The sequence below is a fragment of the Aplidium turbinatum genome, chromosome 5 (genome assembly GCF_918807975.1).
Source record: "Aplidium turbinatum chromosome 5, kaAplTurb1.1, whole genome shotgun sequence".
NCBI lineage: Eukaryota > Metazoa > Chordata > Ascidiacea > Aplousobranchia > Polyclinidae > Aplidium > Aplidium turbinatum.
The window spans coordinates 7433440-7445844 of NC_137476.1; the positions used below are offsets into that span (position 1 = coordinate 7433440).

At 36.6% G+C, this 12405-nt stretch overlaps 1 protein-coding gene across 1 annotated transcript; it reads left to right on the forward strand.

The window, feature by feature from the left end:
- Nucleotides 1-1177: 1177 nt before the first annotated feature.
- Nucleotides 1178-11006, forward strand: LOC145771338 (uncharacterized). Its single transcript, XM_082583088.1, has 2 exons — nucleotides 1178-1306; nucleotides 9964-11006. The coding sequence occupies exons 1-2, from the start codon at nucleotides 1244-1246 to the stop codon at nucleotides 10834-10836; spliced, it is 936 nt and encodes a 311-aa protein (XP_082439214.1). The 5' UTR covers nucleotides 1178-1243; the 3' UTR covers nucleotides 10837-11006.
- The last annotated feature ends 1399 nt before the right edge of the window (nucleotides 11007-12405 follow it).

A 12405-nucleotide genomic window follows, 5' to 3' on the forward strand; every position in this document is an offset into this window, starting at 1 on the left:
GAGTAAAAACATGCTCAGAACGCAGCAAATTTAATGCGATTTTTCAAATTTTTCTGGGAGGAGACACCCCAGACCCCCCCGCGAAGTCGTTCTGCTTCGGCGAACTCAGCGGCGAGCTTCGCCCCCCCTCACTATTCATTGCAGCCCCACTGCTCACAAACAGCACCAACCGCCACTGTGTAAAACCATACCAGTAATGATACTAAACATATTACCCTTAAGGACCGATGGTACACATATGTACCACAGCGTAACTTCTATTTGAAATAAATAAAATTTAATTTTTTGTCAAATACCTCTTTAAAGTGATAAACTTGTAGTAAAAATCATCAATATTTCAATAAAACATGTCCCAAAAGCCTCAAAGAGTTAAAATAAAATCTGATTCTGTTTGAATAATTGACTTCAATTTTAATGTTGTCAGTATTATTTTGTTTGTTGATTTTGATAGGTACAAGTGGCTATGTTTAATTTTTTGACACAATTTGTATTTTCTGAATGATTTGATTTTAAATAATAATAATAATCGTGTTTTTATTTGCGCTTACATACAGTACACTGCGATCACAGATGCGATACAACAGACGACAGGAAGCAGCGAAGTGACATATCCTCGAGTCAGCTGCTCGCCATCTATTGGCTTGCCATTAAGTGTCTTTGTCGAGACACAGCCGCGTGCTCTGGAGCGGTGTCGAACCCACATTCTTTCGAACGTCGCGCAGACGTTCTCACCACTCGGCTACGCAGTCGACAAAAAATGGTTCCCGATTAATATTCCTAAATGAGTTGGTTAGGCTTTGTCATTCAGCAATATCATAGAATAAGGTTGAGACATGTCGCTCTTTTGAAATACTTTTCCTTTGATAATAATACTAATGGTTAAGACTCCACTTATGAAGCAGTTGGGTAGTTTTTTAAGTTGTACAATACTGCATTGGAGATTGAGTTAAGATAACTGATGCGTAGCTGTGTCAAGTGCTTTCGTTAATCAGCTGCTTAGCTAATAAAGAGAACAAGAGTAGACTTCCGGAGTAAAGTGCAACAAATGACTGCTTAGAATAAAACTGCACTTTACTACAAAAATAATAATTCTTTTTTTTATTTCTGAAATAACAATGAAAACTGACAAATACAGTTTTTTTTTAGGTTGAATAGCCTAAACTTTCACTAAGTTTTTATTAATGATACTAATTGTAGGCTAGGCTATTGCTACTTTACCTATTGCAAAGTTACCAACCTGGATATGGGAGGCAGTGCACCATTCCAGTTAAAAGGATCCAAAGCTATTTCCAGTCTCATTATATTTGTGAGTATTGTATTTATGTTACTTTACGTTTAAGGTATTCGACAATAACTGCATGTTTTTAAAGGCATACTAAATGAAATGTTCAAACGGGAATTAAGCATTAAAAAGCGTAAACTGAACATTCAAGAATACATTTCAAAAAAAATTACAGCAAAAAATTTGTTTTCAATGGCACTGGCAAGGCCCAAAGTCCAATGTTTCATTTATTTTTAATTTTGTCAAAATGACCAAAAAGTGGAGACACTGCTCGAGAGTACGTCACTATCGACAGCAATAACAAAAGGCACGTTACCACATCAGATGTTTTCACATCAGATCTGATGTTTTGAGCAAACTATCTGATGTTTTGATGTTGAAATTTGATGTTTTGATGTACATACATACATAGCCTACAGTTAAATCGCCGGCAGTAACAACTATTGCTCGATCAGCTGATTGCTAGTCTATAGTGACGTTGACTGTACAGTCGCACGCTTCACTGGTCACGCCCATTCCTGTTTTGAAAGCTCTGACAAAAGCACGCGCGGAATGCTGATCAGACCGCAATGGGGCAAAATTTTATTGAAAATCGTTTTTTGGTAGCATGTTAAACACAAAGAACGTGACAATCGCCAAGTCAGGTTTTCCTTTAGTATCCCTTTAAGCTCGTGTTGCTTAAAAGTAGTGGATTTAGATAGAGCTGCAAGCAAAGTTGCTTTCGTGGAACGCCTTATACTTAATCAGTTATCACGATAATCCATTTTTTAAACGTTCAGACTAGAGATGCAGCAAACCCAAAATTTTTATTCGCACACCGCACTGCAACTGAAGCACCTATTCGCACACCGCAATTTATCTTGATATTTGACACCGCACCGCACACCGACAAAATTTTCAAAAATTTTTTTTAACACGTTATTTTTTAGAAAGTCAATTGTGGCAAAAAAACACCAATGGCATATAATTGGTAACCTACCGGTACAGTTGTGCACTAATTGACTAGGCTAACCAGATCATATTGTCTTATCAGCAATGCATCTATCTAAGACATTATGCTTTTTCAAATAGAATGTTTCTGGATCCAGTATCAGGACTTTTGGACACTTTTTGTAATCAATAATGCAATTTTACTGTCAGTGGTTGTATGAAATACACACTACACAGACAGACAAAACGTCAAGAGTAAAACTTATAGCCTGAACTCCTTGGGCTAACTGTTATAGTAGCTAATGCGGTAGTTCCGCTAGGCCTATAGCCTGGTAACTGGGAGCTGAGCTTATCAGCTAGGCTATTAACCAAAAACACTCGTACAGCTTTCCTCACAAGCCAGCCCCAAAAACCCTATCAACTGCAAGCCATTTGCATAGCTTTTCAGCTTAGGGCTTTCGTTAAAGGAAAAAAGTGATCCGTGTTTCCAATTTAAATTTGAAATTTCATAACTGGTCACAGCGGAAAACCATAATATCTTCGTGGGAAAGTTGTAACATAAAATTCCCGAATCCTATCGTCTGTATGCAATGACATCGAAAAAATACTCTTCTGAAAACGTCTTTTCACGAATTGTATTTCAAGAAAAAATAGCCACAGGCTGTCGAAAAGGAAATGCAACGCGGTACGCCACTAAAACTTGTCACCACAATACAGATTACTGAGGATAAAAGACGGAAATTTCGTCTAGTTGGTAAGCAAAAGCAAAACAGTTAAATATTCGACCAACCTTTCTAATGACAATTCTAAAACTGACTTGAGATATTTCAAACCACATAACTTGCATACTGTGACGTAATAGTAGATAAGCATTGTTAAGCAATTTCACAGGTGTTCCAAGGAATTGTGCAATGTTTTACAGGTGTTACGAAATATGATGCAATCTCTGCTCATTTTTTAGCAATATTCCATGACGTAAAATGCCAGGTTAAGTAGACCTTAACGGTTTTATGTGACGTTTGATTTGGGGAACGATTGTCCGTAACAATAACTGATATACTGTATTTTTTGAAAGTTTACCCGGCAAGCGGCGCGGCTTTGTCATTTCAACCTTCCACGCGGCGTGGCGCGGCACACCGCGAAAAACTCAAAAGCGGCTGCGTACGCGGCGCGGTGTGCATCACCAGTTCAGACTACCGGTATCTCATTATTAGCAAAAAAAGTTGACAATTTACTATTTTTGCTTATTTAGAGAAAAGCAGCGTTTTCAAAGAGTTAGCACAACCACTTTTGTCTTGCATTTGTGATACTTTTATAAAACGTAGCCTGTATATTTTTTTGTTGAAAAAAATAAGTGTACTGTAAGCGTTGAGTTGGCGCAGCGGGTAACGCGCTTGCTTTCCAATCACGCAATCCTGGTTCGACTCCCGGCTTATGCTGGTTGTTGACAAACACCGCTCACATCTACCCAGGGTGTGATAAATTGGGTGGGCGTAGTTGCTGATGTAAAGGCGGCTGAGAGACCTGAGTAAAGGAGCATGAGAGCCACCCTACTTTCGTTAATGCCAATGGCTTAGTATAATGAGAACCTTATCTTTTAATCCCCCGATGCTTGGATTCAAGTATGGGACTCACCTTTACCTTTAAAGGCATACTAAATGAAATTTTCAAACGGGAATTAAGCATTAAAATGCGTAAACTGAACATTCAAGAATACATTTCAAAAAAAATTACAGAAAAAAAATTGTTTTTAATGGCGCTGGCAAGGCCCAAAGTCCAATGTTTCATTAATTTCATTTTTTTTCAAAATGACCAAAAAGTGTAAACACAGCTCGAGAATACGTCATAACAGACAGCAATAACAAAAGCCACGTTACAACATCTGATGTTTTAACATCAGATCTGATGTTTTGAGCAAACTGTCTGATGTTTTGACGTTGAAATCTGATGTTTTGATGTACATACATACATAGCCTACAGTTAAATCGCCGGCAGTAACAACTGTTGCGTGATTAGCTGATTGCTCGTCTTTTATTACGTAGACTGTACAGTCGCACGCTTCGCTGCTCAGGCCCACTCTGGTTTTGAAAGCTCTGACAAAAGTACGCGCGGAATGCTGATCAGACTGCAATGGGGCAAAATTTTATTGAAAATCGTTTTATGGTAGCAAGTTAAACACAAAGAACGTGGAAAATCGCCAAGTCAGGTTTTTCCTTTTATAGTATCCCTTTAAGCGTATAACAAATCCTGTAAAAACTATCTATATTATTCTTCTTCTTCAATTGCCTTGCCTGAACCAGGCATCGACGCCCTCAGATGAATAATTAATTAGACCAAATGTTCCTATTATATGTTGCATGAATGATTGTTTTTGTTTTGTCGTTAAATTGTTCCAGATGTGTTTGTCTTTGTCTGCCAGGTGCCCGCTTTCCAAAAATTTTACCAGTTAAAGAGAGATGCTCTAGTTTTTGCTTTCTTATTACATGGCCAAGAAATTTATATTGTCTGGTTTTCATACTTTTTAACAGAGTTCTGGTTTGGTTCACTTGGTGTAGAATTTCTTTATTTGTTTTCTTTGCCAGCCATGAAATGAGTTGCATTCTACGGAAGCACCACATTTCAAAAGCATTAATCTTCTCTGCCATTTTTGTTGAAATATTCCAGGTTTCAGAGTTGTAATGAAAAACAGGATAAATATAGCATTTTAAAACTCTAGATCTTGTTTTGAAAGAGATATTTTTATTGCAAAGATTTGGTTTCATTTGTTGGAAGCTTGCTTTTGCTTGGGCTGTTCTTATGTTGAGCTCTGTTTTGTCTCTTGCATCCCAATTCACCATAGTACCGAGGTATTTGAATTTTTGGACCTGTTTAAGAATTGTTCCATTAACTGATAAATTACAAATAGAAGTTTCGGTTGCTTTTTTCTTTATTATGACCATTATATTATTACATATCAAAAATAATAAAATACATGTAATAAATAATACAATTTTGGTAGAGAGGTGACTTTTTTTAAGTTGCTCTGTCTATGTAATAAATAGTAGCATAATTATATGATATATGCTACATTGCTACTAATGATATATTAATAATACATAAGCTAATAAATAATAATACATTTAATCACGCAATAAATTCTATTAACACTACAAAAAAGTACTCAACTCCAGGCAAAAAAGAAAAACTGAAAGCAGAGCAAATTATCTACATAAAAGGTACTATTCACCCAACAACTTAACAGGCTTCATAGGCGAATAGAATGTTATAATTCAATAAGAATCTTCTGATAAGTAGGTTATGATTATGCAATGTGAATACGTTATAATTAATAAAGTAACCTGTTTGCTTGTTGTCGAGATCTGCTTTTTGCAGGCAGTCTTAACTTGCTCTCCTGTGAAAGCTATCCCAGCTAAACGTATTCATTATTCTGTAGGAAATGCTCAAGTAATGTTCAAAACTGCATAGTGGCGCGATTTAACCCTTTGCTTTTCAACGTTTTTTTGGAAGTTAACTGCTCAAGGGGGGGCCATTTTTGGATCAAATTCAATCAGCTGTTACGTGTTATCCGCTGGTGCTATTTCAACAGAAGTTGGACTGGCGTGAAAGCAAATCATTTGTCTATAAGTTTGAAAAGTCATTATTTTAAAATTTTATATGTTAAACTTGATATTTTAATTTTTGCAAAGGTACCCAAAAACGACAATTTTGATTTAACTTGCCGCTATTTAATTACCATGCTAATCCGATTTCATGCAAACTTCTGAATAACAAAGAGCTCGATCGAACGCTTGAAGTGTGTGTGCGGTGTGCCGAATCATTGCATTGATTAGAATTTACGACTTGCGAGCAAATCTTATTGTAAGCTACTCACTGATTCTAAAATAGTTACAATCAGAGTAACATTGTTACACGAATTTGAAAAAAAACAAAACTGCGTTTGTTGTCTTACATTTTTATCCTAAACTAATGCATTCCGTATCTCATGGCTAGCTTCTAGTTTTATGGAACCAAATTTCTCATAAGTAGCCTAACACCTTAGCCTGCTTGAATAGCTGTTTACATCTTTGTTTGTGTATTTTATGTCTACAATTGAGTTTGTAGTATGAATATTTTTAGTAGAGAGAAGACAATTGAACAAGTTGTTGAAATTATCTGAAAATTCTAAGTTCAAATTGGGTGCTTTTGAAATTGGGGATTTGTGTCAAGTCGCAACACAAATATCACGCAGGCGACATCATAAGTCATTTCGCTTACGGGTGTTTATAAACATGACTCATAAATTACATCCACAAAAAATACAGCATTTACATCAACAAAGCTAAGTTCGAAGCTCACTTTTTATTGAAGATTGTGTCAATCAATTTGAAATAACATTTTTAGTCCGCCAGCGTCGAAACAATGCAACAGCGAATTGAGGAACATGCGTAAACAAAGGAAATGTGAAATAACCCACTGTCAGCAAATCTACATAAATTTAACGTTTACAAATGTTGAATCAATGTAAAAGGACTGGATTGCTGACTGGGTCCTTATTGTTTGAAGCACAAAAAATACGCGTAAAGGCGACAACATCAGGAAGGCAGCGATTATGTTTCTGGCCAAAAAAAAAATTAACTTTTGACTTCAAAGATAAAAATGATTATAACGAAGCTTCAAAGTTTGTCGTAAAAAATATTGCAGAGATACAATAAACATAATCATTTTGTGCCAGATTGTGAGAAGACTTCCTAGATTCTTTCCAAACATTTTCATGATTGCAAATTATTTTTTATAACTTTATATTGCCAAAAAATGGCTTCTTTGTTGAAACAACGTGGCTACAATTCTATAAAAAATTCTTAGGCCTACTACATTGAAGTAATGAAATTTTTTTTGTGATTTTGCTGATGACGTTTTACAATATCCGAGAAGTAAAAAATAATAATGATGAATTATTTTACAAAACCGTGGTTTGCAAGCGCTTTACAAAAAATTGTTAGGGAAAAATTTACTATTAGACGTAAAATGTTTGTAAAAGAAAATTGTCGGTTTACGTATTTATAATGTTTATTGCGCTGTTATCGAATTATAAACTGCCTGTATTGTCTACCTTTGTGGTTGCCGGCCAGCTTAGACCAGCATGCAAACTACGCGTTTTTGGTATTTGCATCGTGTTATGATTCTCGAAAATTTCCCACAAGGTCTTTATTTTCATCGTGATATTTTTGTGCCTTTTCTGTCCTAAACTTGAAGTCATTGTGAAGCACAATCCACATCGGTTTTTAGACTCAGTCTTCATTGAAAATCTTTTGTGTGGTGCATCATTTCAAGTAGTGTCTTCCCCTAAGCTGTTACACAAACCGCCCAGAACCAGGTTGATTATTATGTATCTTACAGCCGTTGAGAGCCCGTTATTGTATGTGTGGAATTATTACTGTAGATGTCGGACTAAATTCATGCCAAAGTCGAGCAAATTCTGCTTTCGGGATCCTTGCCGTTATTTACTGTATTTTTTTTTGATAAGTTTAGGCAGCATTTTTCCAAGATAAATGAAGACATCGGTATTGTTCGTCACTTAGATTTAGTTTCCTCAGCATTGTTTATTCATTCTTTGATCCACTAGTTTGTCTCACTTTTGGTATAATCGGATCGTTTATAAATGGCGGGTCTTCACAATAGCCGGCCTCTTATACTGTACATTGGCGCAACGTATTCAGATGTTGAATCAATGATCAAGAAAGCTGATTTGTTTTTTGTCTAATGTGACGCCTAACTGTATGCCTTGTCTACATTACAAAATATTTTGTAATGTACATGAGGCATTATCATCTTTATTTTGCGCTCTTTGGAACAACACACAGTGCACGGTGAAACAAAAATGCAGGACATAAGAACAAGTAGGCGACATAAAGCAGGGAAGGGACGCCATCGAGTTAGCTGCTACGTGTAAATGGAGCCTATCTCATAATTTTGAGTGTATCTCACAATTACTGTTTGCAAAAACGCTATTTCTCCGGCTTCTCCCAAAAGCATTTGCAGTCATACATTTCCGCAATTGCAATGCTTGTCAATGAAAGTATTTCCATAGAACGTTTATTTCGAAACCAGGTTTTCGTGCCTTTACCCAAGATTTCTTATTGTAACGTTTTTTATTCGTCAATGAATATTATCTGCTTGAAACAACTGTTTTGAATAGTTTGTGGCCTACATAGCCTACTATTTTGATCGTGGATTGCTATTCTTCTTTGTAGAGCTGATAACGCAAAAAACGTTTGCTATTATTTTTTCTAATTAACAGCTTTGTGATCATTGGATTTTCTTTTGTAGCGTAAGAAATAACGCGCTTTGTATTATTGAGGTCAAACCAAACAAAGGAAAACAAGAGGATGTTTCTCTCTGCTCGCGCATATCGATGCACGAAGCAATTATGAGCTTATGGCTTGTTATCGCAATGTAATCCATTTCACGCTTTGCTGGAAGTTAGCTAGAAATAGCAAAAATTCACCAAAATCTTGAATTTACAAGAAAACTGCACAACTGTTAGCATCAAATTTAATATCATCAGATCCGCCTGACAATTTTAGGAAAAGTCAAGAAAAACCAAGTGCATGGCGTTACTGTGCTTCAAATAATCAAAGGAAATATGAGGGGGGGGCCAAATCTGGCCTCCCTTTGAGGAGCAAAGTGTTAAGTAAATCCGTCATTATTTTATACATTTTCATGTTTCGAAATTTATGGTTTAGCCACATGTTATTGGAGTCGAAATGTTGTTCATTTTGGTTTGAATCACTTAATTGCTATTTACACGGGTTTTAGTTGTAACAAATAGTCTGTAATAGCTTCAAAGATTTGAATTCATTTATAACTTAATTAATACAAACAAACAAGAAATTTATGGACACAATAACAACGAGATCTTGACAATAAACAAACAGGCTACTTCATTAATTATAACATATTTACATTGCATAAGCAGCGACTTCTACAAAACAATGTATATAGATATAAAAAACATAGGATAGAAAAGAGTTCAGCAAACGTTGTTCTGCCACAGAGGGTCTTAACAGCTAATACAACTGGTAGGGAATTAAGTTTGCCAATCATTGCTCCACCTACACAGAATAAAATTGCTAAACCTGATTGCCGAAATAATTTACTTTCTTGCTAGCGCGTAGGGAAAGTCCCTTTGCCTACGAGCGCGTTGCTTTCAGACTGCCTAGACCTAGGGATTGCCTCTGAGGTGATTTCCTCTTTTGTAGGTGGATAGGAGTGGTAACATTGCCTGTTTTACCCCATATGCTATGCACACCCTACTACTCATGTTAAAGGTTTTACAAGAATAAAACTACAATATTCACAACATTGACAAAATATACTATATTTACAATGTTTAAAAAAATTGTAATGTTTAGAACAATTTCAATATTGATTATATATAAATATAAGTTATTACTGCTCAATGCAGCAAGCAGAGCTGAAACAATTACAGCAAAGGCTAACACAGACAAGGTATGCGCTATCTAAGGATTTATGGTAGATAACAATCAATCTGAAAATGCGCAATTATTTGTTGTGTGAAACCTCAGCGTTGTAATTAATTTTTTTCAATTATGATATATTTTCAACTTGGGCATCATCAAAGAAACATTTTCAAAAAAATAATTTATATTATCAATCCATGTTTCACGAATTCAGCTCAACAAATTGTCTAATGCCAAACTGTAATTTTATTCGATGTACTGTAACCCTATATTTATTTGATGTGTTTACAGATATGCGGTGGCTTGTTTGTATACCTGGTTCTTCCAGACAGAAATTCTTTGGTAACGCCCAATTTCCTTCGAATTGATTGGAACAAAATGGAGAACATCACCAATGTGAAAACAACTCACCGCACACAAGCCGAAGCGAATCTCAAAAAAGAAGACAAAACCAATAATTCAAAAAGTGCTAAAAATATTCTTTGTTACTCTCTGTATGGTTCAAATCCACGATATACAGATGGAGCAATTACAAACGCGAAATTATACAAAGAAATATACCCTGGATGGACGATGCGAGTGTATTATGACAACACTGTTCCTAAAAATATTCTTGATCAACTGATAGCTGCAGACGTAGAACTTGTTGATATGACAGGTTCCAAAATGAATAAAATGTCATGGCGCTTTCAAGGCGTTGTAGATGCTGACCGTTCATGTGCGAGAGACATTGATTCTCATTTATCCTTACGCGAAAAAGCTGCTGTCGATCAATGGATACAATCTGGCAAAAAGTTTCACACAATGCGCGACCATCCTAACCATTCAAAGTTTGCAATGTCAGGTGGTATGTGGTGCTCAAAGACTATTCCTCATATGCTTAAGTTACTGACAATCGTAAGAAGTGACTCGTATATGGTAGACATGAATTTTTTGAACCAAGTACTATGGCCCATGGCACGGAGAAGTGTGATGCAGCATGACGGTTTTTCATGTGAAAAGTGGGGAGGAGGGTTGCCATTTCCAACAGAACGAATAGGAAATGAGTTTGTTGGAAGTGTGTACATAAATGGAAAAATGCTTGGCACTGTTGACAGTTCAAAGAGAAAGGAAATAGACAAAAAATGTTTAAAAGACAATTGGTTATCAAACAACGAATCATAAAATTTTATATCGTATAATTAAGACAATTTTCCACCAACTGAAGAATCACCGTAAATGCAGTGAATAAGTAGTTGTGCTCACCCTTTTCAAACCTAATAAATAATAATGATGTGGTTGTATTGTCAACATGTAAAAGCTGTAGAATTTTGAAATCACTGCTAACAATTAACTATTCTGTGAAGAAATAGTTAATTGTTAGTTCTTCACATAACCCAACCCACACCGTTCTTCACATAACCCACCCCAGGCACCTGCTGGTTTTGTTGGCTCTTTCTTTCCACAAAGATAAGAGTTAAACTGACTGGTAAAGCGGCGGTCGATTACTCAAGTGGCAAGAATACGGTGCGATACTGATGAGCCCAGCCTCATGGGCGAAACACGTGTCTATCGCTGTCTATTCGATGCTACAATCGGCTGCCAAAATAACTTAAATTAACTATTCTGTTGGCATTCTCGATTTGTCTAAAATCACTTTTGGAATGCAAATTGTCTCGCTGCTTTGGCCATCATTAGCGCATCCAAAGGGCATGAGGGCAATTGAATCGACCTCCAAAACACAGAAAATGGTCACCCTGGATTTGCAAGGTAGAATTAAAGTAGGCCTAGGCTACACAGTTTTGTGTTTTATTGAAATCGTTTCCTTCCTTCCTGTGCTGTGTCCGTGAATGCATTTGGTGAATGTTACTCATGTAAATATTGTTGTAGTGTTCTAACTTTCAAACACTGCAATGACACTCCAGTGTAAAACTGTTTTATGTGTTAACTGTGCTGTATTGTATGAAACACGTCTTAGAATGTGTCTATTGCAGTAAAACCTTTTACGTACTCAGGCTCATAATTATTTTCCTAATAGCACAGCGGCTCTCATAGTCCGGCAGCCCGTGACGTTTTTGTAACATCATAAGGTACAAAAGGTTTGAGTGTTTTATCAACCTTGCCCCACTGTGGGATGTTCAGAAACCCACATCCGAGGTTTTACTGCTGGGGCGTTTGGGGGCTACGGCCCGGTGAAAAACCCATTTTGGGGATCAAAAAAACATCATAAGGTACAAGAACAAAACCTACGCCAGAGTTTATGCCTTCACTTGTAGACTTTGGAACAAGTCGATCTGGGTGCCCCAGGTGGGGCATTCCCGAATAAGGGGCCCCCAAAGTTGGAGCAAAATACGTAAAAATAACATCATAAGGTACAAAGATGGAACTTGTATCATCAGTTGGGGCATGTTCCACTGAGTTCGAAACAACTTTTCTTATGGCCCCAAGGTGGGGCTTAATCTTATTTTGGGGTATGACCCCTAAAATTCACAAAATTAACATCATAAGGTACATGGATGAAACCAAGTGTAGGTGATAGTACCTCACTTACGGATTTCAGAACTTTCAAATTTGGTCGCCCCAGGTGGGGCATTCCCGAATAAGGAGTCCCAAAGTTGGGACAAAATACGTGAAAATAACATGATAAGGTGCAAAGATGGAACTTTTATCATCAGTTGGGACGCGTTCCACTGAGTTCGAAAAAACTTTTCTTGTGGCTCCAAGGTGGAGCTTAACCTCATTTTAGGATATACA

What these genes read in the sequence shown, in the direction of transcription:
- LOC145771338 (XM_082583088.1), top strand. Translation starts at nt 1,244, where the DNA reads ATGGGAGGCAGTGCACCATTCCAGTTAAAAGGATCCAAAGCTATTTCC. An exon ending in TTTCCAGTCTCATTATATTT is followed by an intron (nt 1,307 to 9,963) that starts GTGAGTATTGTA and finishes ATGTGTTTACAG; the next exon opens with ATATGCGGTGGCTTGTTTGT.